The sequence below is a fragment of the Ctenopharyngodon idella genome, chromosome 8 (genome assembly GCF_019924925.1).
Source record: "Ctenopharyngodon idella isolate HZGC_01 chromosome 8, HZGC01, whole genome shotgun sequence".
Classification (NCBI taxonomy): Eukaryota; Metazoa; Chordata; class Actinopteri; order Cypriniformes; family Xenocyprididae; genus Ctenopharyngodon; species Ctenopharyngodon idella.
In genome coordinates, this window is record NC_067227.1 from 16955025 (window position 1) to 16982493 (window position 27469).

The 27469-nt window shown below is 37.2% G+C and overlaps 1 protein-coding gene across 2 annotated transcripts; it reads left to right on the top strand.

Annotated features, from left to right (window-relative positions):
• Positions 1-870: 870 nt before the first annotated feature.
• On the top strand, positions 871-25719 carry gpr61 (G protein-coupled receptor 61). 2 transcript variants are annotated; one of them, XM_051904422.1, is made up of 2 exons: positions 871-1140; positions 23082-25719. In XM_051904422.1, the coding sequence occupies exon 2, from the start codon at positions 23328-23330 to the stop codon at positions 24735-24737; it is 1410 nt and encodes a 469-aa protein (XP_051760382.1). In that variant the 5' UTR covers positions 871-1140; positions 23082-23327; the 3' UTR covers positions 24738-25719. The 2 variants fall into 2 exon arrangements, with proteins under 2 accessions (XP_051760382.1, XP_051760381.1); XM_051904421.1 differs by lacking the exon at positions 871-1140 and adding an exon at positions 16703-17288.
• Positions 25720-27469: the final 1750 nt, after the last annotated feature.

Here is a 27469-nt window from a genome sequence, read left to right on the forward strand (position 1 = left end):
AAGAAATGAAGCATGATTCTTCCTGTCAGTCCCACTCAGTTATATTACACTGATTTGTTTCATGGTGTTAAGTAAAGCTCTTATTCAGCTCTAGTAATCTTGTGCTCAGCCACACAGCCTTGTGGTAAGATTTAAGGGCTTTAGTGACATCCTTTCTCCCATATTAATCTTTGTCATTCTGCGCTATACAGCCACCTAATACAGAAGCAGATTCTTAGAGGCAGATAAGGTTTAGTTTCTTTCCTTATTGTGGTCTGTTAGCATATTCAAATCTTCTAGGAATGTTTGCTTCCTATATATTCTTGATATACTGTATTCTCTCAGATATTGGGCTGTATTATAGGCACACACAATAATGTAACCACACAGATGTAGACAACTAATCGTTTAAATATTTTGAACACAATAGAAATGACTTAAATAATCATTAAATAACTGCAGTGGGTTATTGTATGTGCTGACAAATAAAAAGTAGGCCTATAGTCCCCCCACATGTTTTCAGGCCATTTCAAGTTTGATTTTTATATTACATAAAGCGGTGATATCTAAGTGGGTGAGATGTTCACTTACTTTTTCTTCCCATCAACTCCACCATTTTGTTCATTCAGACTGATTCGCGAACGCGCACAAAAACAAAAGGCGGGATTATTGCACGAACCAATCGTATCCAATCATTTTTGACGAGGCACTGCCTCCCTTGCCTCCTCGGAGGAAACGCCCCTACATACAAATATAATATTATACTAAAGCATCACACAATTTACAGTTATCATATCAATAGTCCAACTAGTGGTTGTTCACTTTCACACTGTTGTTAAAAAATTAGATTTGTGTGTTATTTCTTCTGCTTCCCCTATATTTCCTTATATGGCCTCGCACTGTGCGTCGCTAATGTAAACAAGTTCTAGCGCTTCACATTTGAAGGCGGGAAAGGCGCAATTTTAAGTCAATAACGACTTAAATTTCGGTCTGTTTTTTTCACATAAATTTATCGTATGACTTCAAGAGATTTGGAATAACGCACACGAGAATCACTTGGACTACTTTTATCTGTTTTTTTGGAGCTTGACGGTGACGAACGCCCTCCCTCGCCGCACTTGTATTTTATCTGAAGTCATGTTAGTTTGAAGCAACGGCAGGGTGAGTAAATGGCAGGATTGTTCGAAGCAGTTTTTCTAATAATTGCTTCTGTTTTGTCCTTATTTATAAGTAGTTTTTTTATTATTATTCTTTTTTTTTTTTTTTTTTTTTTAAATAATTAAGATAGACTATCCATGGGCAATATAAAGTAATCAATCTTAGACTAGGAAATTTGGATGTGAGTGACTGGCAGTTTGTTCTGAGAGGAAAAAGCTGGTCAACATGCTTGCTGTCGTAATGTTTAATAAGCAATCAACATCTAGGCTATCTAAAGTGAAAACCTCCATCCTGCTCTTTCCTCACAGAAACACACAGGTGCACATATGGACTCACTTTGAGGAATGAGATTAAGGATTGTGATTAAGGAGTGTGTGCATTCCTGTGTGTTTAAATCTGTGCATGTATGGATTTGTGCAGAATGAATGACTAAGGGTCAAAGGTTTGCTTGTCATGCTTTCATGAATGTGAAATCAGCTCTCTTTCTATGAAATGCTTTCCCTGATTAATTCTTCACATCTGATTTATTTTCTGAAAATTTTAAATGTTTGAACATTTATTTTTAAATGATACTTTTGTATAATTTGCATTATTAGAGTAACTGAAACAGTTTTCTTTTTGTAAATTCTGCGAAAATCTTTACTTGCTGGTGTACAATTTAGTCACATACAATGGCTGTATAAATCTTGTCATAGCCTATTGAATAGTAATACTGCACTCTAAAAATACCTTCAATCATAAAAGTAAATGTGTTGTAAGGTGTGGGAGGCCTTTCTTCACCATTGCCTGCAGGGTGAAATGATAATGCTTACTACACAATATCTCACGATTACACAATACCTCACAATAACTTCATGATTCAGGTAATGTAATGTAGCAGGCCTGTCAAAGACTGCCAATAGCCTTGAGTCTTTGTGTTGAAGGCTCTGTTCAACAAGCCTGCAGTCAAGCCGACAATTCATTGCTTTAACCTTGAGTTTAGTGTATGATTATAACATCCCTCCTGCTTACTAAAATCCTCCTCTGTAGTCTCAAACTCTTGATTTTTCATGTGGTATTGAATATCAACCTTTGGTTTTCTGTTATAATAAGAAATTATTGATCCCTGGAGGGAAATTGAGCAGCAACAATTGACAATTTAACTTTTATTGGCTATATAGATATTAAAATAAAATGTACTAGTTTTTTTCTTTATTGTTTTATGCATCTGAGAATTGTGAAAAATAATGTTTTTGACATCAGTCTTTCCGCATGGTTCAAATAAAAGTAAAATCATCTTAAAGTCCTTATACACTACCGTTTAAAGTCGGTAAGATTTTTTTCTTTTGAAAGAAATTAATACTTTTATTCAGCAAGGACACATTAAATTGATCAAAAGTGACAATTATAATAACAAAAGATTTAAAATGAATGCTGTACTTTACTCATAAAAGAATCATGAAAAAATATATATATTACGGATTCCACAAAAATTTTTAAGCAGCACAAAGGTTCAAAATTGATAATAATCAGAAAAAAATAAAAATTAGAATGGTTTCTGAAGGATCATGTGACACTGAAGACTGGAGTAATGGCTGCTGTCACAGAAATAAATTACATTAAAAATATATATTAAAATACAAAACAGTTACTTCAATTTTTTTATTTTATTTTATTTTTTTAAATATTTTTGTAGGGCACAGTGTTGGGCTTATAAATAAGTGTTTGCCACTTTGCAAGGCTGTAACCATATAGGACTTATTTAGGTGATTATGGCCTGAAAAAATTTGATATTTTCAGGCATAAATGTCATCTTGAAAATGGGCCTGTTCTCCTAGACAGCTCATTAGTCAAAGGAAGCCTAGACTAACAGGATGAAACACCTTGCAATGTTCTGGAAGGGGTCATGCCCTGCTGCAGTGCGCAGTTAAATCACTTGGGATCCCGTAACTCTGAACCAAGGACACTGCAGCCATACAAAACACAAGAACAGTCAGAAAGGACACATTTACTGCTTTTTACTAAAGCACTACCTATTGCTCACATAACTAATAAAAAATGACTTTGCTTTGAGTGTGTTTCAGTCTAAAATATCTTGTCTATGTCTAGGCTTTTTGATTAGTAGACCAAGCAACCTTTTGATTGATATTTTAAATCGAATACATTTGTTTACAGCGCAGATTATGTTTTACAAACTGCAATATTGGAGAAGGAAATGTGTTTCAGTTGAAGCTATGCTTTATTCAGGTTCATCTAAATAATTTGGATTACAGTTCTTCAGTTTTCCTGTGTTGACTGGAGCGCTTTAGTGTGCTATGCAATATCCACAACCCTCAGCATGCCATAAACATGGGCGCCCCCTAGAGAAAATTTGAGTAGTACAGGCACCTAGAGAAGTGCACAGTCATCCAAGACGAGCAGTCTGTGAGAACTGGTCACTGGTCAATTTTGGTAACCTGATAGACCCTCAGGTAGGGATTAAAGAGGAAGCAGCCCTTGGAATTATTACAGTATAAAACAGACCATATTCTGTAGCTCTTCTTGTCTGTCATCTCTCTCCAAAGTCTCAGCAAACATTTCCCATCGTACTCATCTTACAGGGCTTTGGTTAGGGACTAAAAGCATTGAAACACAGCCGATATAAACACAATGGCTAATGATATTACTGCTCATTTTCTCTCCATTACAGTCAGAATGTAAGACGAGCTCTTTTCTTTCTGCAGTGCTCAAATTTAGGCCACTGGAATATCTTGTTTTTGATTCATTCATTGAAAGAATTCCCAGAAAAGACTGTGATCTCATGCCATCATGCCAAGGGTTAGTAAACTGCTCATGCTCTGTGGTTCTACATTTACTTAACTGTTTTTATCAATTTCATTCCAATCATTCCTGCTGTGCAGTGTCCCCATACATTATTGTTCAAAATTTTGGGTCATTAAATTTTTTTTATTATAATTAAAGGAATGAATACTTGTGCATTAAATGCATCACGATATAACTGTGGTTTTAATGTATTTTGATCAAATTAAATGCAGCCTTGGTGAGCATAAGAGACTTCTTTCAAAAAACACTAAAAAAAATGGACCAACCCAAACTTTTGAATGTTAGTGCATGTTTTTTTTTTTTTTTTTTTTGTGGATAACATATTACAGATGCTACAGATTACAGGTTTTTTTTTTTTTTTTTTTTTTTTTTAAATAGAAATTATGGTAGTTTTCATATTTTTTCATATCAGTTATGTGAACAACTATTAATAATTTTTACATTGCTACAATGTGTATCAATACTACAGTGTACTGAGTAGAAGTTTTTCCCCCGATTGTTAAAATGTTTCAAACAAAACATGTTTTTTGAGAATATTATTTTAATTGATTTTAAATATATATACATTTTCCTGCATCCTCAATTTCTTTTTCAATCTTTATAGTTTTGTGAAATACTATGTATCACTTCAACTGTCAAAAGCCAGTTCTTTAAAGGGTTAGTTCACCCAAAAATGAAAATTCTGTCATTAATTACTCACCCTGTCATTCCAAACCTGTAAGACCTTCGTTCATCTTCAGAACACAAATTAAGATATTTTTGATGAAATCCAAGAGGTATGTGACTCATCCATAGACAGCAATATAATCAACACTTTCAAAGTCCAGAAAGGTACTAAAGACATTGTTAAAACAATTGACATAACTACTGGTTCAGCCTTAATTTTATGAAGAGATGAGAATACTTTTTGTGTGCAAAAATAAAACAAAAATAACAACTTTATTCAACAATCTCTTCTCTTCCCTGTCATTATCCTTACGCAGGTGATGCAGTAAGCGCAGTGAAGGCTTCCGTGTTTACGTCCGAATGCCGGCTCAGTATTGGCCAAAGCTGATCATGTGACCAGCACGACACATGCGCATGATGCTGATGCAGGAGCCGGCCAATAATGAGTCGGCGTTCTGACTTAGAACCTGGAAGCGCTGGATGTAAACAATGTATGAGAATGACACAGAAGAGAAGATATTGTTGAATAAATTTTTGTTTTGTTTTTGCACACAAAAAGTATTCTTGTCGCTTCATAAAATTAAGGTTGAACCACTGCAGTCACGTCGACGGTTTTCACGTCGAATTGTCTTTAGTACCTTTCTGGACCTTGAAAGTGTTGATTATATTGCTGTCTATGGACAGGTCATATACCTCTCGGATTTCATCAAAAATATCTTAATTTGTGTTCCGAAGGTCTTATGGGTGTGGAACGACATGAGGGTGAGTGATTAATGACAGAAATTTCATTTTTGGGTGAATTAACCCTTTAACATCACCCTTCAGTGTATTAAGTAATCATTTTTGCTGGGAACAAAAAACAGCACAATCAGCATAGCAATGGATTTGATAATTTTGAAATTGCTGAAATCGACAATGTTCTCTGAGCTGAGCCTTCAAAGCTGCAAACTCTTTGTTTGCTCAGCTATAGGTGATTATATTAGATAATGAAACCCTTGTAAGCAGAACAGGCATTGGTATTCTGCTACATATGCAATTTAAAAAATAAAGTCCATATAGCAAAGTCAAGTTAGCAATATTATGTCAGACTGAATTTGCCAGACCTTTTTCTTAAGGTAATGCAAAGTAGAATGATGCAGAGCTTTACATGGGCTCATAAATAAATATGAGGCGTATTGAGAATCGCTCAACGACCTTCTTGTGTTTAGACACGATGTATGGAGTCACTTGTGAGGGATGTGAGGTGTGAAGTGCTGCAGATAATCATAATGCTTGTTTGAGAGGGAATTGAATGAGATGCTCTTTAGCTTCATCTCCTTAAGGTGTCTCTGCTTTTCAAGCTGTTTTGCAATTTGCTCTTTGGTCATATGGTTTTCACTGACTCTTAATAGTTCTCTCTGAGTGCATCTTCTCATTCATAAAGGCTTGACATACTTGTTGATCCAGTTGTTACAGTGTTTATTCTGATGATCTGTGTCTTTGGTTTACTTGAACTTATAGATGATGATGAATGTGGTTTGATGCAGCTGTAGTCTCTGTTCAGCTATCATGAGGATCGTGGAGTTTTGTTTGGCTGATACCCTACTTAATCACTACGATGCCGGTGGGCATGCGGTCAGCATTTTACTTTCTGAAGTCTACATATTGTCTCAAATTTGGGCCAGTCTGGTTTGAAAGACCATATAATAGAATACAGTAAAAAATGCTTGCTTTCTTAAATGCAGGTGATTTAGCTAAATGATTCAGTGATTTAAGTCAGCATATTTCAGACTTCAGACTAGAGCTGCACGATTCTGGATAAAATGAGAATCACGATTTTTTGGTTTCAAATAGAGATCACGATTCTCCCACGATTCTGAATATACGATCAAACAAAATAACATGTAATTTAGAGGTTCTGACAAAATATAAATTGCTGACTCTAATTGCTGGAAAATGTTTGAATAAATTATTTAAAAAATGGTTTTGAATGAATTCAATGACTCAATAATAAATACTTCTTTCATTGCTGGATGAATCAGTGTTTTTAAACGAATCTTTTGAATGAACGATTCAATGACAAATACATTTTTTTAACAGTCAGTTGTCGCCACCTAGCAGAATTAGATGTAATTGATACAACCGTTATTTGACGTGCCAAGTTCGTTTCAAAAGGTAGTTTGATCGCTATCGTAGACGTCGGTGTTTAAATACTAACTTAAAACTTATATCTCAGTACTTCTATGATAATGTGAATCTTTGTAACACAGAAATAACTAATGTGTGATTCAAAACGGCTCTCTCTGGCAACACGAACACAGATTTGAACGTTCCGGTATGATTTTGTCAAAGGTTTAATAGACGCGGGAGAATCGTTGTCATTGATAAAGTAGGATCTCGCGAGTGCTTGAATCGAGATCTTTTTACGATTAATCGTGCAGCTCTACTTCAGACTGTACAAATTAATCTGTAAATAATAGTTATAACAATTATAAATGCCAACCAGTTATGGATAACCTACAATTCAGTTGAATTTTAGTGCTAATATTGCTCGAAAATGAATGCCACTTGGTTTTATATTTTTGTTATATCATGCAAAGACATTCATAACTTCAAAACAACATTCATTTTTTGAAAAACATTCAAAAATTGTCCAACCACTTTGAAGTTTTGATGCTACTGTATACACTTATAACTGATTTGATCTGGACCAGTATTGTACACCAGATGGATAGAAAGATGGATGGATAGATATATATAGATAAATAAAGCTATATAAAAAGAGAATTGTGCAGATGGACATTAGAACACATATGTGAACGGCCCCTTACATGCTCCAGATATACAATGCACACCCACGCATTAATGCTTGGATGTGCGTGTATTTGGCAGGTCCTGTGCTTTCATTCATAGCTATTTGCTGGATTAGCTGCTGGAGCATCTAAGGCACTGTCCCAAATGGCACCCTAAAAAATCGTGGTCTTCCTTTGACTGTCGGGTAGAGTCTGCTGTGGAGCATGCTTTAGGGCGGGCTTGGCAAAACTGTGCATCAAGGTTGTATATCGATCTCAAAGGGGGCACTCACGGGCACCCTTCTAAAACCTAAAATGAAAAAAAATGAGACACTCTATGGTCTTGTGGACTGAACGGACACGTTCACGCGGTGGCAATTGTAAGTGTACAAGATTGTAAGTGCATGAAGTGTGTCATTTGAGACAGGGCCTAACACATTCCCTAACCCTTTCCATGGTGTAGATGCGAAGCAGGAGTAATTCAGTGATTAAGACTGGTTATCTATTTATTATTTATAATCGTTATTATTTCTGTGACAGGAATTTAGACCCCAGGGCTTGTCTTTTCCTGATTTTCTATAATTACAGTTTCTCTGTGTTGTTCAGTAATGCAGTGAGTGCAATCCTGTGGACTTCATACAGGCTCCCCTGGGCTTTAGCTGTTGCCAATGGATGCACTGCCTGCTCTATAAAAACCAATTAAAATAATTACACCGACTCCCATGCAGGCAGAAAATGTGCCCTTTTAACACTTATTAGTGGCATTATATATAATGCTGAAAAATGTTTTGTTAAGAGACATTTGTCCTCTGTTAAACCTTACTGAAATCCCTTCTTTTCATTTTACATGAAATAAATAATTCTTTGAAAATGAAATGTATTTATTGTAGATAAAAAGTTTTGTCTAATTTACTTATTCAGAGAACCTGGCAGTTTGATTTGTCATCTCACCTAGTGAAGTCAGCATGGCCCCTCCAAAGAAAAAAACAAAACAAAACAAAACAAAAAAAGGTGCATGAAGTTCCTGTGAAGGAAAAGGATATATTTGAGTGCATGCTGGATAGACGAGAGGAGATGTGTGAAAAGTCTATCTGACCAGCAGGGGCTAGGCTTGTGCTGCTGTGTGATTGTGATTGCGTGTGTGTGTGTGTGTGTGTGTGTGTGTGTGTGTGTGTGTGTTGAAATGCGGTACACTTTGCTGCTCTCAAGAAACTGTAAGTAGGTCAGAACAAGAGAAGAGCTGCTCTCTTCACTGCTACCAAGGCCCAAAGAGGCAATCATCACAAAAATGTCACTAACCATATCCTGCAGTCTTATTACTTACGGCAGTGTCAACTCAAAACCACTGTCGTGATTTCATCTAGAATGTCCAGGGTGATCAAATGGCTGGCTGACTGTTAGAACAAACACAAAATCTCTCACCATTTGATCACCCTTGGGCATCACTTTGGAAAAAAGCTTGCAAAGGTTGAAAGGGTTGAAGTCTGTAATTGTGGCCATGCCAATTGTCAGGGTACTTATGATTGCACACACACAAATGCTCAGGGTCAGAAAGGACAAACATCTTGCAATGATTCAAAAATAATGCAATTAACCTCACTTATTTCAGATGGGGAGCTGAACAATTTGTATCATGCATTTAAGATGCTTTTAATTTAATTTGTTGGTTAGCCTTGTTGATGAATAATCTAATCTCCTGTATTAATTTTTAGCTGGGCCTCACTTTCTGATATCCCTTTAAACTGGGCTGTTTGATGAGGGGTTTTGAGAGACTGTTTCAGACATTGTGAGAAAAGAGGTGATGCTCCAGTGTATATTATCAGATAAAAGTGTTTTTTATGCATCTAAACCTATTGTAGGAGACCTCCAAAACAAAATTAGGAACCTTTAAAATAGCATAATAGGTGCACTTTTAAGACTTGGTTTTAGGGTTAAGGTTAGGCGCTTAGTTGTAATGGATAAGGTTAGGGTAAGGAGCTAGGAATAGCATTGTATCAATGAATATCCTTAGGGCTGGATCACACAGAACACGTATTTGCTCTTAAAAACTCGAGATGCAGGTCAGTGGAATGAAAAAATGAGAAAGGTCTAGAGACGTGTTTTTTAAAAGTTGAACTTCTTTTAACTTGAGTGTTGCGTTTTTAGAATGCTGTGTCATGCGCGAGACGCTGCAAAAGACATTGCGAGTGCAGTGGTTAAAGATGTCCGTCTAGTGCGTGTTTACATTGAAAAACAATGGAAAGCTAGCGCATTGGACTGGAAAAATGCGTTCTGTGTGAACAGCCCCTTACAAAGATAGCAACATGTTCTCCAACCAATACGCCTATATAGGTAGTTTGTCACTTCTCTGAAATACGACCCATAGGAGCGTTTACTAAAGTTGTGCTCTATCGACAACAGGACAGTTTCATTTTAATGCATTGTTCCCTTTTATCTGCATCATATTTCGGGTTTCGCATAGCTCAATTGGCAGAGCATTGCACTATATAACAATATGCAATCATGTGATCATGCGATCGTGGGTTCAATCCCAGGGAATGCATGTGCTCATAAAGTGTATATGCACTATAAATCAGTAAGGGTAGGTTTAGGGGTGGGGTGGGTGTAGTCGTTAATAAAAAAATGAGTTTTGCTAAATGGAAATAGGACAAATGGTGTAAAAAGTCTACACATTGCATTTAAATGAACACACATTTTGATTGGTAACGAGACATGCGTCATTTCATGACGACAGACGTAACACGACACTGTCATTATTTTTACACCAGCTAGAGGGCGCATGACTTTAAAACGTAAATATAGGTTGTAATAAGGTGCTTGAAAAACGACCTATAGGCTTGTTTTTTTTGGAGGACAGTCTGAAAGATAGTCAATTAAACGTGTGTGTGTGTGTGTGTGTGTGTGTGCGTATGTATATATGTAGGCCTATGTAAGGACCCAGATAGTCGCAAGGAGTTTCATACAGGAATCAGTTCAAAGGTTGTTACAAATAATATTTAATATGAAGTTTGTAATGCTCAAGCAACATTATCAACCTTTGCCATTAAGCTTTATGCCCACTCTTCTAATCTCAGGAAATAAAACATTAAAACCCCACATAAATAATTATAATATTAGCGTTGTTTTTTAATTGAAATTCTTGTTTTATGAATAAATAAAAATAAATAAATTAATTAAAATTTTTAATATGCATACGTTTTAAAGGGTTAGTTCACCCAAAAATGAAAATTATATCATTAATTACTCACCCTCATGTCGTTCCAGACACGTAAGACCTTCGTTCATCTTCAGAACACACATTAAGATATTTTTGATAAATTTTGACTTCGATGGCTCAGTGAGGCCTCTATTGACAGCAAGATAATTAACGCTTTCAGATGCCCAGAAAGTTACTAAAGACATAAAAAAAAAGACAAAAAACAAAACAGTTCATGTGAGTACAGTGGTGCAACCTTAATGTTATGAAGCGGCGAGAATGCTTTTTGTGCGCCAAAAAACAAAATATCGACTTTATTCAACAATATCTCGAATCAGTGGTTCGGAGTGTGTATCAAACTGCCAAAGTCACGCCCCCCAGTGGTGAACCATTGAAATTTCGAAACACTTATGACGTAACGAAGCCTCGTTTATTGAAATCACGTGACTTTGGCAGTTTGATACACGCTCTGAACCACTGATTCGAAACAAAAGATTCGTAAAGCGCAGTGTTTTGAAATCGCCCATCACTAGATATCGTTGAATAAAGTCGTTATTTAGTTTTTTTGGTGCACAAAAAGTATTATTGTCACCTCATAACATTAAGGTTGAACCACTGTAGTCACATGAACTGTTTTAAATATGTTTTAGCACCTTTCTGGACATCTGAAAGTGTTAATTGTCTTGCTGGCAATGCAGGCCTCACAGAGCCATCGGATTTTATCAAAAATATCTTAATTTGTGTGCCGAAAATGAACGAAGGTTTTATGGGTGAGGGACGACATGAGGGTGAGTAATTAATGACATTATTTTCATTTTTGGGTGAACTAACCCTTTAAGTCAAGTCACCTTTATTTATATAGTAAAACTTCATCAAATATGAGACGAATTTAAATTCTGCTGTAAAGCAGCTCTAAGACAATAGTGTCATTATCCATCTCAAGTCAGTTCAGTGTTGATTCAATTCAGTTCAATAACAGTGTCAATGTCAGTTATGAAATAATTCAGTTATGAAGTCAATTCAGCTATAAAGTAGCTCTGCAGAAAACGTGTGTCATCATCCAGCTCAATTCAGTTCAAGTTTTGTTCTCATCTGGTATTGTCAGCGCAGTCAAGTCCATAATATCTCTATCAGGTGACAGAAATGGAGAAAAAAACCTTGGGAGAAACCAGACTCAGTCGGAGGGGCCAAGTTCTCCTCTGGCCAAATGAACAAACATGGTGTGCTTTATTCCAGGCTGCATCACGAGTCAGATTGTGGATTGCTATCATTCAAAATTTTTAAGAAAATTAACAACAGCAGGCACACAGTTTGGAAATCCAGGGATGGAGAAGTGTATAAATGGCTCTCCATTACAAAATATCATTTTAATAATAATAATAACAGTTTAAGAATGTTGGCACTGGCGCAGATGAGGAGCTCTATGAAGTGTCTTAGCAATCCTTCACAGCTGTGTTACCCAATTTCTCTAATCTAAGAGCGCCCCCTGCAGTCAAGATACTCTATTGTCCAAAGCTGAAAACATGCGGACTATTGTTTGGTGTAATAAAAATGAAAACTCTTTCTTTTCCACATTGCTAAGTATATTTATCATTATTTATTATTTTTATCCATTATTATGGGCATGGTATTTACCCAAATACAATGCATGAAATACCTTTCCATTTTTAAACCTCTCTACTGCTATCAAACATGCTTTGTGCAGAAAAGGGAAATGCTTTATCGTTTGAAGAAATGTATAAATGCAGCAGCATCACTGTCATCTGCTGATAATTGGTGATAATAAAGATATTAAGGATGAGTCATACCTCTGTGACAGGGCGTGTATGTGTGTATGTGTTTATTTTTGGAGCGTCGTGCTAAAAATACAGTCGATTATAACTGGCTGTCGCACAGGGAGATGGTTGGACTGTTATTGCTCAGAGGCAGCCTGGAGTCTATGGTCTCCTGAGTTGTCATGGAGACCATTGTATTTTGCCTCTCCTGTGATTGGTGCTGCCGAGTTGAGCAAGTATATGCTATTTCTGTCTTTTTCAACACCTTCAGCCTGCTGTCTTTCTCTGCCTCCTCACTCACACACAAGTGTTCTTGTTTCGCTCCTATTGTTATCTTTTCCCATTCCATTAATCCTTTCAATGACAGTAAGCCCACCAAGCGTCTTTCCTTGCGTCTCGCTAATGATCTATTGATTCATTGATGTCGCGATCCCATGTAAGCTGCTGTTCTGGTTGTCCGCAAACAAAGGGAGAAAGACTCATGCTAGTGAACTGAGAACCAGATCAAGTCATGCATCTCCGGGATCTCTTTCCATCGCAGATCCAGATCAGCCAACAACATCTCCATGCCCCTGTGGCTGTGTTTTCTCTTGAGCAAAAAGTCCAAAATCTCAAATGAGAGGGGTCTCATGTGTCTGAATGCGTTGCCTTGCAAGCCTCCAGTCTCTCAGGGCTGGTCTCCCAATGCTCTGTTTACATAGACATAAAACAGCAGTGGAGCTAAACCAGTTCATCCTCTAAGCAAAGTCAAAATTAAAAATATTAGTGTCAATAAATGCTTATTTTCCTCTTTAAAAAATTCACAGCACTTGTGTTGTAATAACTAAATGTGTGTGGTTCTTGCGCTAAAATGACTGAGACTAGAATAAAATTGTCTTATTGCAAGTCCTGCAGTCCTGTTCATCGTTCTATCAATTATTCATAAGGGTTTTATTATTATTTCTTCTCTGGCTGAGTTTTACTCTCACAGAAAGAGAATGTTCAGTCCTATAGAGCAGTTCAGTTTGTAATCCTAAAACCCTAAAGAGAATTAACCATGGGTTCACTTCGGAGTTTCGAATGGGTTTTTAGATGAGCAGTTTTTGATTTATGAGTAAAGTAAGGTCTGTTTTGAACATTACTTGAAGCGACTGTCACGTTTTATTCTACAACATAAATTACTCACCGTCACACCTCAAACGTAAACTTTGAAGCCCCTGTGTTTTTAAAAACATAAGTTGCTACATAAGGACCAGTGTAGGGTGTAATGCATTACTAAAATTAATTACTGTAATTTAATTGCTTTTCCCTTGAAAAAGTAAAGTAATGGATTACTCTTAATTTTTCTGTAATTTAATTACAGTTACTTCTGATGTAATTGCATTAAATAAAGACTATAGAACAATTACAATTCTATATAAAACAATAGTGGGTGTAACATCAAAATTGAATGTCTAATGTTAAAATGTATGTTTTTAATGTAACCATCTCCCTTTAAATACTTTGGTCAGTTCAAGAATAATTAATGCAATTATATATTATTTATTTGAAATAATTAAAAGAGTAGTTTCATGCCTATCCTTGTATTGTTCAACTGGTTGAGTTTGATATGAAAGTAATTAACTTATAAGTAATTTTTAGAGAGTAGTTAGTACAGTAATCTAATTACACTGTTGAAGATAATTACACTGTTTACACTGTTGTCCTACAAAAAAGGACATCAGTTTATGTGATTCGCAAATCATTTGTAGTCCTTACATAGCTTAAAACAATTTAACAATTTTTAACAAAATTTAACAAAACAAAGCATTCATTTTGAGAATGTTGTACTTTTTGATGTAGAACAAACATTTTCAGCTGGTTAAACTTAGAAATGAAAGTTCACCTGCTGCCTTAAAAATGTGAGTTAACTCAACTTGAATATAACCTTTGTTTCAACTCACAAATAGTCAAGACAATGGATTATTTTAAGTTAAAAATTAAACTTAAAGTAATGCATTGTCTTGGCTATTTGTGAGTTGAAACAAAGGTTATCTTCAAGTTGAGTTAACTTATGTTTAGTTAAGTTAACTCACATTTTTAAGTGAATTTTGCAAGTGAACGTACATTTCTAAGTTTAACCAGCTGAAAATGTTTTACAGTATCCAAAACTTGATTTAAAAATGTAAATTTACGTCATTACTGAACTTTGTGTGTCATGAGTGGTGACGATACATTTAAATGTGCGGTCACACATTTGTTCCGCAAATTTTAATGTGTGATATCCAGTCATTTCAATAGAAGTCCAGTCCACACAATGGTGAATTTCACGTGACCAAAGACTTTACAATGTTGATCATGTGGATTTGCTGTGTTGTCCAACAGAAAGCTGCTTGATTTGAAAGTGTGAGCTGTACTTCATACATTGTCTATTGTCAATAGTGTAGCAGTGTACTTTTTTTGCCTGTGAAATTTCTTAAATGTGACCACACCTTGAAAAGGCAAGAAAAAAATTATTTTTTTGAGCTTTATCCAAAACTTCAATCTGTGTTAGATTTCAGTGCATACTTGTGATTTTTAACCATTGAACATATGTTAGCAATTAGGCATTGTTTATCTGATGCTAATAACTAAGAAGAAAACGATGCATCAGGAATTTGTTTATTTGGATCTGCGGTTTGTCCGCTTTACTAAATAAATGAGTCATTCATTCTTTCAGTAAGACATCTCCATATGCAATGTGAGATTTTTGTCCAGTGGTGTAGCAGTTTTAATGATAGTGCTCATCATGTTTATACAGTATCTTGTGTCCTAGATGACTCCTGTGCATCCTAAAAAAATGCAAAGCTGTCCAGATGCAAAAAAAAAAAAAGATGCAAAGCTGCCATAAATTTGCTGCACATAAATTGCAAATTTGCCACAAATAAGTCGACAAATCCAACTAGTGAAATTTAAACACATGTCAGAAATGTCATAACATTCTAAAATAAACTGAAATTGAAGTGCTGCACTGAGGGAAATGTGTAGTCTACATATCCAAAATGTAACTTTTTAAAAATTGCCTACCATGAAACTGCATTTTGCATTATTTTTATTTAAATATATTTTTTCTCTAATTAAAATGTAATTTATTAAGCTTTTTTAATTTGAGCTATTTTTGTGATTCACATTTTTCCCTTCTTATTTCCCCCCTTAAAGGGATAATTCACCCAAAAATGAAAATTATCCCATGATTTACTCACCCTCAAGCCATCCTAGGTGTATACGATTATCTTCTTTGAGACGAACACAATCAGAGATATATTTAAAAATATCCTTAGCCCTCCAAGGTTTATAATGGTTGTGAATGGGGGGCTGCGTTTTGAAGTCAAAAATAATGCATCCATTCATAAAAAAAATGACTCCAGTAGGTTAACAAAGGCCCTCTGAAGTGAAATGATTCATTTTTGTACAAAATATCCATATTTATAACTTTATAAATTCAAATAACTAGCTTCCGGTAGACGACCATACGCAGAATGTGCAAGTCGATTTGCGGCGGAAGAGTATCCTTTGACCTGGATTATGTTAAGTCTAAAACGATCATTTTTAAAGAGAAATTTCAGAGGATTTCGATATAAGAGAAGAGGAGCTTAAATTTGTTGCACAGCCCTCCGCGTTCGTCATTACGTTGTGCATCAGATACTCTTCCGCCGCAAATCGACTTGCGCATTCTGCGTACGGTCGTCCGCCGGAAGCTAGTTATTTGAATTTATAAAGTTATAAATATGGATATTTTTCTTACAAAAACACATCGCTTCGCTTCAGAAGGCCTTTATTACCCCACTGGAGTCGTATGGATTACTCTTTTTTTTTTTTTTTTTTTTAATGGATGTATTATTATACGCGGCCCCCATTCACAACCATTATAAACCTTGGAGGACTAAGGATATTTTTAATTATATCTCTGATTGTGTTCGTCTGAAAGAAGATAGTCAAATACACCTAGGATGGCTTGAGGCTGAGTAAATCATAGGATAATTTTCATTTTTGGGTGAACTATTCCTTTAATTCTAAATAAAATCCTCGTATTAAATTTCCATTTTAATTTAAATTTTTAAACTTTTGAATCTCTGCAGACATCTGTCTTAGCTTCAGAATCATTTTCTGTGTGTTCTTGACATCACCAAAACAACATAACCGCTGATCTTTTCTCGTAGTCCCTTTGTGCCTTGGCAGACTTTGCAACCTCAAACAAACAATAATCAGGGTCTCATGAGAGGGCTTTTAACGGATTGGACACAGAGATCAACCCAGGCCTAACTGGAAGAGATTGAATGAGAAAAAGCGAGTGTATTTCTATTTCCTTGCAACACCCCCCATAGATCCCAAGAACCCGACGTGACCCATACCGCAGCTCATGTGTGCGAACGTATGCGCCTGTGAGCCTGTGGACAGTCGCGGCGGGAACAAGAGGGCACTAGGACCTGGTGATGCTAGGAGGGTTGCCTGCCTGCCTGCCTGCATCCCTGTCTCCTCTCCATTCTGCTCTGCAGTTGCCCTGTGCGTGTGTGTGGGAGAGCACATGTTTATGTGTGTTTGTGTGGATGTGTGTGTGTCAGAAGAGGGGCGAGAGCGGGTTTCGCACGGCGCCGCCTAAAGAGACAGTGCTTTTTGTTATCTTTCTGTCTTCTCGGCAGCGTGAACATCAGCCTGACCACCTGGACCAGCCGCCTGCCTGAAGCATCGCTGACGGGGGAGGGGGCGATATCTCTCTCTCTCTCTCTGTGTGTTTGTGTGAATGTGTGTGTACATGCGTGTGGGCGGGTGAAAGGGTGAGGGGCGGAGAGATGAAAGGGCCAGGTGAGGAGGGGTGTTGGGTACCTCTCTCTCTAGCTTTCTCGCTCGCTCTCTTCCCCTCTTTTTATCTCTCTCTCACTGTCGCGCGACACTAACCCTGGAAGCTGAAGAGGAGATCCTTGCTGCTGGACCTCTCCACTACAGGTACGTTCTCCTCATCTACATCTCATGGAGCCACGGTTCCTTTAGCTCTGCACCTCCACACCAATGTTTAAACTTGTGCATTGTGGACGACATGCATATGTTGTAGTATTTCCAGACGGACGAGTTGGAAATGGGTTTTAAGATCTCAGTCTTGCGGGTTAGACATTTCTTAGGTCTTGCTTTGTAGGCTTTAGGCTCCATCACCAGGCTTGTATGCATGTTTGTTTCCTTTCGTAGGAATCTAAACCAGCGGTGGCCTTGAATGAAGGTGTTGACATACATGACATATGTGTAACGTAGCACTGAATCAGCTCACCTCAGGGGATTATGGGAACTGTTTGGTAGCAGACAATAAACTCGGCACTTATGGGTGTGATAGTGGATTATAGGTGATGACAGCAGACATCATGTTTATAAGTGTGGGCTATCAGTTGTAAAGTGCCAGCATTGGTCACCCTGAGGGGGAAAGAAGAAGAAGAAGGGAGGGGGAAAACACAAGGTTTCTGAACAACAGAGCTAGTTTTCATCGCAGTAAGTACTGAGTCATGTGCATATTATGGGGTCATATGTTTCTCAGTTGGCAGTCCCTGAGATTGTTAGTTGCTCGCAGATTCTTGTCTCACAAAGTGCAGGAGGGTTCACAGAAAGTCGACCATTTTAAAATGCATTTGCGGTTCGTACAGCTTCATTTCGGCCCTGCAGATGCATTTAAGAACATGAACGCTAATCTGAATCCTTTCCTATAGAAAGCGCAGGTGCTTCAGGGCTTTATGACCCTCGCTGTCATTTTTAAAATCCTTTACACACCCACAACCAAACAAACAGATGAAATACACTAAACACTGAGCTGTGTGTTTATGTTTCTCATCATGTGCATTAGAAGCATCACTGGCTGATGATAGCATCATAGAAAAGTATTTTTCATGTTGATTATTTACAGTACGCCATGACATGGATAATGAATATGTAGGTTTCTAGATCACAGATCTTGACACAACAAATTAGTATTTCTCTGTAGTGCTTATTGTAGTGACTGTAAAATAAAGGCAAAGCTTGTCAGATAATCTAAAAATATGGTAGTGACATCTAAATTAACTGCTTTTATGATTCAGATATAATGACTCAACCTGAATGCATTAAGCTATACCAATGAAAGTGACTTTTTAAGGGCCAGATGTAGAAATAGCTCTTTAAAGGTGAAGTGTGCACCACTACCGTCAACAAAATGGCAAAAGGAATTTACGTTCACTTTAAAAGTTTAGTTTCAGGTCAGACTAAAACAATTTGTCTAAGCAACTGTGAAGTCGGTCTAACAGGCCATGATAATATTATTGTAGATCAGTTTTGTCTAGTATGTACACTACTATTAAAAAATGTGTGGTAATTTTTTTAAAGAAATTAATACTTTTGTTCAGGAAGGATGCATTAAATTGATCAAAAGTGACAGTAAAGACATTTATAATGTTACAAAGTTTGCCAAAACAGGAATACAGTAAATTAAGTTTTAAAATAGAAAAAATATTTTAATTTGAAACAATATATTTTTTAAAAAAGTATTGTTTTTACTGTATTTCGGATCAAATAAATGCAGCCTTGGTGAGCATACAACACTTCTTTTTAAAAACATTAAAATGTGAATGGAAGTGTAAGCATGTTAATGTGACTAAAATTAGCCTTGGCATTTTGCACTTGCTCAGAAGATAGAGATGATGTTTGTGATCATGTGTGTTAATCCTTTGATTACGCTTTGTGTCATGACCAGTATTCTTGGTCAGACAAAAGAAGAGAATATCTCAACTACTCAAAAACCTGCTGTAGTTCAATTATGACTGCATGAGCATATAAACAGTCCATGTTGTGAAAGAGAGACCCACAATGTTTACATTTTTCAGTGAATTCAATCTACCAGTGCTTTGCTTATGTTTGTTTCTGCACATTTAACTGTGAAAGAAAGAAGTGTTTTAGCAACAAATTACACAGTTCATGGTAATATCGTCCTGAAAAGTGGTGGATTGCCTAGCACAACAGAAATCCTGCCCTAGTAGTATCCTAATGATTCTGGCCTAGTTATGTAAACAACAGGTTCAATACCAGGAAGTTATCTGGAAAGTTACTGAGTTTACCAATCACTATTATGTCCCTTCATCTCAAGTTAAGAAAAAAAAAAAAAAAAAAAATCTTGCTTTTCCATATTTTTATGCCATTTGTTGAAGTATTTTTTAGTAATTAGTCTGCGGAGTAGTGTTGTTTTCACTTAAAGAGTTCACCCAAAAATGACAAATTTGGTGTTATTTACACACCTTCATGTTGTTCAAAACCTGTATGACTTTTTTTCTGTGTAATACAAAGAAGACATTTTTAAAAATGTCTCAGTATTTTTTATCCATATGATGAAAGTCATGGGGTCCGTTAGACAAAAACAGTTGAAACATTCTTCAAGATATTTTCTTTTGTGTTCCACAGAAGAAAGAAAGTCATACAGGTTTGGAACAACATGAGGGTGAGTAAATGATGACAGAATTTTAATTTCGGGTGAACTATCTTTTTTATCTCTAAACACTCTCCTGCTTTGAGTATTAGCATTTTTCTTGCCAACTTCTTAAAATCTCTAAAGCACCAAAAAAACTTAAAGAAGAAGAGGAGAGGGCTAAAACGTTATCAATATTATCATCACAATCAAGCTCATCATAGTCATGTGGATAATCATGCAACTTTAAAACTGTTTTTTGTCTGGCCAAACCACAGTTGCAATACCTTCCAGGTACAGAACAGCCCCTTCCCTTCAGTTAACCATGAGATCGTTGTGGTCACAAGCCTTGGGCAGAAAACAAAGTCTCTATGCTTACAGAGATGTCCTAAAACAACAGTTTATAGCTGAATTAGAGAATCTTTTGAGCTCTTGTCATAACACTGACCACATTGTGTCACAAGGGAGAGTTTGTGCCCTCAGGGAAAACTGGATGGATTGATGCTGTAGGGAAACAATGCTGGTCCAGTGTTTTTACAGTAAAATATGATATCGTAAAGTTGAGAAATGATGCATGTGAGGTAGTGTGCAAGGTAAGGTTATGACCATAAACACAGAGCACATGATTGCTAACAGTTTAAAGACATTGAAAGGGTGTGATTTATACATTTATGTTTGCATGAAGCAGACAGGAAAGTACATTTAGTGCTGGGTATCAACACAAACTTCATTATTGAATTTGATTCTGATTCACTAGCTCTTGATTCAGTTCTGATTCATATTTCAGTTATATTATCCATTTTGCTTACATATGAATGTATGATGATAATACAATACAACTTGCAATGATAACTTATAGTTGTTGCAGTAACTGCTCTGATGGATTCTGAGTTGATGAATCTCAAGTTCATTTAGTGAAGGATCCATCAGACTAATTATAAATAAGAGAGAAATAGAGAAATATAACATAAGTAGCCGTGCGATATGGATGTATATGCACGAGGCCACAGGTCGAGTAATCACAGCGTGCTGATATACAGCCATATCGCACAGCTACGAGTGTGATACTGCATTTATACAACAGTTCGACGGCACAAGTGTTTTAAATAAATAAGAACAACAATGGAGTGTCTTTAAAAACCCTCTTTTGTGCAGAACTACTTCCTTCCGCATCAATCCGCCATGGATTCAAATCTCAAGTTGACAGTTGAGCCCAAGCCTCCGTTACTAATTCTAAAACGTAACTTCAGAAGGAACGTTGAGTCGCTTCATTGAAGCTTATTGTATTATGTACAGTATTATGGTATTATGAGAGAGAGATCGACTAAACGAGCACCTGAATCTGATACAGCATTCATTCTTCAGGTCAATGTCCATATTATATCCATTATAAAAAAATCTGTTTGAATGTCCACAGAGGAACAACTTCCTTGTTCTGACTCACTCATAAAGACAGTCTTTGCCGCCATTTAATGGCGTAATAATGTAACTTTCACTGATATTATTGACAGACCCTTTCTCAATACCAAATACGGCATATTATTTATATAAAATATATTTATTGAACAATATTAAAATTAACAACAATATCCATTATTAAAGACATAAACACAAGCAAACAATTCAGTCAAATGTACAAAAGTAGTGCTTAAGTACAGGATTTTCCCCTTAAAGGGGTGGTTGATAATGATTTAACTTTTTTAACTTTAGTTAATATGTAATGTTGCTTTTCGAGCATAAACAACATCTGCAAAGTTACGACGCTCAAAGTTCAATGCAAAGGGAGATATTTTCTTTTACAGAAATCACTTAAGGACTACAACAAACAGCTGGTAGGGACTACAACAAGCTTCTTCCTGGGTTAGTGACATCACTAACCCTAAAATTTATATAAACCCTGCCCCGAGAACACACAACAAAGGGGGCGAGGCCATGTTGGGCTGCTTTAGAGAAGAGGAAGAGTTTTTGTAGTAGAGTGTTGTTGCCATGCCGTCATTTTACGCTGGACTGTTTCACAAATGAGGGTCAGATTAACATGCTAATCGATGAGTTGAATCAACTCCACAGCAACTACATAAATTTATTCACTACATTCAGAAACATCCAGTTTCATTCTAAAAGTTGTAACTTCTTCCTGAGTCTCTCCATCAGTGTCCGACTCTGGTTTGAACCATGTATGGCTGAACACCGTTACTGACAATCGTCATTTTGGCTACATTCTCCAGATTCTCCAGCTTTGTTGTTGAGCAACCAAAGTGCAAGCTGTTAAAGCTCCGCCCTCATCTGGAAAGCGGGCAGGGAGCAGCTCGTTTGCATTTAAAGGGACACACACAAAAACAGCATGTTTTTGCTCACACCCAAATAGGGGCAAATTTGACAAGCTATAATTAATGATCTGTGGGGTATTTTGAGCTGAAACTTCACAGACACATTCTGGGGACACCACAGACTTATATTTCATTTTGTACAAGGGGCATAATAGGTCCCCTTTAACCCGTTTTGCTCTGGAACAAGCAATAGATTAATAAGACCAAAGATTGCCCATTTGATATAACCCCAAATGAATTATATTTTTAACCACTATCTACATAAGATGAAGATGAAGCTGTTCTCTGCGGGTCCATAAGCACTGAACGGCCGCTGACGGCCTGGAGCTCGCATCTGCGAAAGCGTCGAAACAAAGAGTAAAATAGGCGCTATGTTTATATGAGTCACATATTTGAGGTCTAAACAACTACATACTCGCCTAAAAAACACTTTAAACTACGTTTCGTGACATAACAACAGTAGTATTTATAAAAAAATATGGTACATTTGCTCGACCTCCATGACAGTCGCCGCAAGCGGAGTGATACAAACGGTGAAACGGTACCAGTGCTGATACAGGGAGAATATGGCACGGGTCTCAGCCAATCAGATTCGAGAACCAGAAAGAACTGTTGTATAAAACAGAATAACAAACTATTTGTTATTTTTTTTAAATCATTCATTAAAAGGACTGGCTCATAAGAGTCATTTGTTTGTGAATCAAACTACACTAGTCGAGCCGCATGTTTTATGATTCACTAAATCGAAAGAGTTCATTTGAGTCATTGTTTGTGAGTTGGATCATGTTATTTTTTGCAGCTCAAAAGAAAGACATGTTTTCTTGCCATTATTTCACTGTACACATCCTTTTTTATATTACCACATTCAATTCTGACCTGCAAACTTAGGTAAAATATGATTTCTTATATTGTAGTGACAATATTAGGATTTTAAGAATGCATATTAAGTTGGCTTATTCCTCAAAAGTTGCTTGCTAATATTATTGTCTCTTTCCACAGTTCCATCATGTATCATTTAGAGCTTCTGGACTTTAAGCACGATGGAGCACCAGGAACTTCATTGGTGAATATTTGAAGATGAAACTGGACGTCCCCAACTCCAGAGTCCGACCTCTACCAGCATGCCGTAACGTCAACAGAACCTCATCATTGAACGGTACTGCTGGATCCCACTCTTCAGCAGGGGAGGATGGGTGATAGTCCCATGAAAATCACCTCCGCCCACAATCCTTATTCCATCCTCTCATGGAGCATACAACCACCTACAACACACTGTGGAACATCACCCACGCCACCTCTTGGCGTCCGAACACAACCCAGCCTAACGCCTCAGGACTGAGTGAGCCCAGAAATGGACACCTCCTCCAGACGCTCGCCCTGTGCACCATGCTCCTGATGGACATACTGGCTATAGTGGGCAACCTAGCCATCATCACCGTTATTGCCAGGACGCCGCGACTACGCAAATTCGTGTTTGTCTTCCATCTCTGCCTGGTGGATCTCATCGCGGCCCTGGTGTTGATGCCTCTGGGTATGCTGTCAGGTCAGGGCTTTTTCAACAAGGCTCTGTGTCAGGCTTACCTGTGTCTTAGCGTGGGACTGATCAGTGCTGCTATCCTCACTATCTCAGCCATCAACGTCGAGAGATACTACTACGTCGTCCATCCCATGCGCTATGAGGTGAAAATGACAGTGGGGCTGGTGGTTTCGGTTTTGATTGGAATATGGATCAAAGCCATCCTCATGTCCGCATTCCCTTTACTCGGCTGGGCGCTTGAAAGAGAGGAGATAGGACCGGCACTGGGGAAAGTTATGGGAAAAATTGCTGAACCAAAGTGCTGCTCGCTCCACTGGATGGACGGAGGGCCCCAACGGCTGGTGTTCATAGTCCTTTTTACGCTCATGTACTTCCTGTGTCCAGTGCTTATCATCTTTGTGGTGTACTGCAACATGTTTAAGGTGGCCAGGGTAGCCGCCATGCAGCAAGGCCCGGTCCCCACGTGGATGGAGACTCCTCGGCCACGCTCTGAATCTCTGAGCAGCCGCTCGAGCATGGCGGCCAGCCTCAGTGGAGCTCGGACCACCCCTCAGAGGACTTTTAGTGGGGGCAAGGCTGCGGTGGTCCTAGTCGCTGTAGGAGGTCAGTTTCTTGGGTGCTGGCTGCCTTATTTCTCCTTCCACATGTACTGTGCCGTCATGCCGTCCTCTCTAGAATCCCTTGCACGCATGGCCCAGCTAGAGGACGTGTTCACCTGGATTGGGTACTTCTGCTTCACCTCCAACCCGTTTTTCTACGGCTGTCTGAATCGGCAGATCAGGGAAGAGCTGGCCAGAAACCTGGCCTACGTTTTCAAGTGGGGGCGTCCCGGTGAGGAAGAGCAGCTGCCCAGTCGAGAGGCTTCTATCGAGGAGAACTTTCTCCAGTTTCTTCAGGGCACTGGTTGCAATATGCGGCCAAGGAATTCCCAAAGCATATCCATCCCTCAACAGGAAGAGGACAATCCTCTCTCCACTGAGCTCCACAGGCCATCTGTCGACTTCCACATTCCTGGCCAGATCATGGAGGAGACCTCAGAATTCATAGAGCACCAACACATGAATGATCTTAATATATCAGACAATTGTATCAAGACTAAAGCAGAAATGCAAGGTTGATATTTTCAGACGTGAAATCTTTATTTAATGTATCATATAATGTTGCTATGTTTTACCATTGGATCTTTTTATACTCTACCCAAGAATTTGTACATAGCTTGTTTTAAAATTTTGGTTTGTAGATTTCTGTCATATCCAAAGCATTTTTTCTTTTCAGGAGAGATTTTGGACTGATAAAATGACCCCATTCCAGCACATTACCGCTAGAAACTTATTTACGTAGATTCAGCAACATTTGTCCAACATGGAAGCAACATGGAAGCAACATTGTGATGTGGAATCTGTATTCAAAAAGTGGTATGAACCGCAAGTGGTTGATGTTACAAATTTTTAGAGCTCCTAATGTTAATTCAGACAACAAATGAGTATAAAATTGGTTAATAATTCAGTATTGTAACAACAAAATTTGGAGCATGCACTAATATTGAACCAAGGTTGTTTGTGTGGTGGGTAGATTCTAATTCTTTAGTTGCCATACAATTATGGCAGTCCGCAATGTCTTATTTTGAAAAAAAAAAAAAAAAAAAAAAAAAGTTTTTTCCTCAAAAATGAATTAAAAAAACATTGAAACATGTATAGTCTGTGGTGGTGGTGGTGTACAAGGACTTTCATTGTTCAAAAGTTTGGGGATGGTACGATTTTAAAAATGTTTTTGAAAGAAATCTCTTATGCTCATTAAAGCTGCATTTATTTGATTTTTTAATTAGATTTTTTAAAAACAGTAATATTGTGAAATAATATTACAATTACAATCGAATTTTTGATCTGATACTCAAGAAGCTTTTCTTATAAATATCAATGTTGAAAACAGTTGTGCTGCCTAGTATTTTTATGGAAACCATGATATGTTTTTTTTAGGACTCCTTGTTGAATAGAGAGTTCAAAATAACCATTTATTTGATGCTTTTGTAACATTAATGTCTTTACTGTCACTTTTGATTAATTTAATGTGTCCTTTCTGAATAAAAGTATTAATTTCAAATTGCTGACCCCAAACTTTTTAACAGTACTGTATATTCAGACAAATCGAAAAAGATATTGAAAGTGTTCACAATCACAAGTCCGGAAGAGAACAAATACACATGTGTATTCTGGTCATTTGAACAATGAAGGGCACGCAAATAAACAACTCTAACAGAATGTGATAAATTCCCAAATTTGAAATGTTCTGAGAGTTCATCAAGATGCACATTCATACAGCAAGCCTTGCTAATCAGCCGTAGAGATACAATCTCAGGTTGAGAAAAAAAGTGAAATTCCAAAGAGAAAAAAAACCTTGGTTTATTCAGTCACATTTTCCACACCTTGTGACATGAAGATGGCGGCTTCCACCCCGGGGCCTCAGGCTTGGTGAAGCACCTGATCCACAAAATGGTGGGGGACAATCAGATAGTCTCTGACAAAAGGTTAACAATTGGGTCAGCTGCAAACATGTGCCACTACAGATGTCCTTCTCCACCCACTCCCATAAGATAGCAATACTGCTGTTATTATTTTTATTTCGTATGTGATGAAGATTGTACTACTTCTGCGGTAGGCTGTTTCACTCATTAACAGGTTTCACATCAGATGGGTTCTCCGATATTTGTAAAAGATAATACCACTTCATATCTCTCTTCATGGGCCATAAGAAAGTCCAGTTGACTCAAAAACAGAATGGTTGCGTATGCTAAATATCTTAAAGAGAGTTTGAGAGAAGATATAGTGTAAGATACCATGTTTTATATAATCAAAATTTTAATGTGGCTATTCATACTGTTTTAATGTTGATATATCATTAAAAATGTTTTTTTTTTTTTTTTTTTTTGGACATGGTACACAAAGAAATTTGGACATGTAGCATGGTAATTCTATTGTGTTATTTGAAGTACCTTGACCAGGTACAGTCACTGTACAGTACCATGGTACTAAAACACAACTTTTTAAGGAATGAAAAAGTGTGAAAGCCTTTTTTTGTATCATGAAGTTTGTCTGAGATACATTTCAATTTCTGCCACAGAATGAAATTCTCGACAGTCTCCTGCATTATTAAAAGAAGCTGTTTTGTTTCTTTGTCGTTCTTGTTATGCAGACAAGACTCCTCACTGTCAATGGCCTTCTGTTTATGGGTAAACTCCTGTGTCAGTGCAGTGCTACTGTGTTTTGCCATAAGCAGAATGAGCTTGCTGTGGCCTCAGCATACAACAGTAAACATATAACATATAACCAACTTCGGTGGCTGCTGTTTTTGTGGTAGCTGTTTTGAGAGTTTGAGGTGAAAGGCAGTCAAGACACAAGGTTTCTAATTTTCCCTTGTAACGTCATTAGCACTGGCTGAAATAGAGAGGAGAGAAAAGTAATAAAGAGGAGTCAAAAAAGTAGCAAAAGCAACTAAAATGTAATTAAAATAAAAAACAGAAAAATTAATTGAGGCACAATTTTAATATACAAGCAGTACCCTTCAAAACATTTGGGGTCAGTAGGATTTGTAATACTTTAATTTGCTAAAGAATCCTGAAAAAAAATGTATCATGGTTTCCACAAAAATATTAAGCAGCACAACTTTTTTTCAACATTGATAATAAATGTTTCTTGAGCACCAAATAATATTAGAATGATTGCTGAAGGATCATGTGACATTGAAGACTGGAGTAATGATGCTGTTAATTCAGCTTTCCCATCACAGGAATAAATTACATTTGAAAATATATTACAATAGAGAACAGTTATTTTAGATTGTAATAATATTTCAC

Bases quoted from the DNA above. Each gene is read 5' to 3' on its own strand.
- gpr61 (XM_051904422.1), top strand. From the start codon at position 23,328: ATGGAGCATACAACCACCTACAACACACTGTGGAACATCACCCACGCC.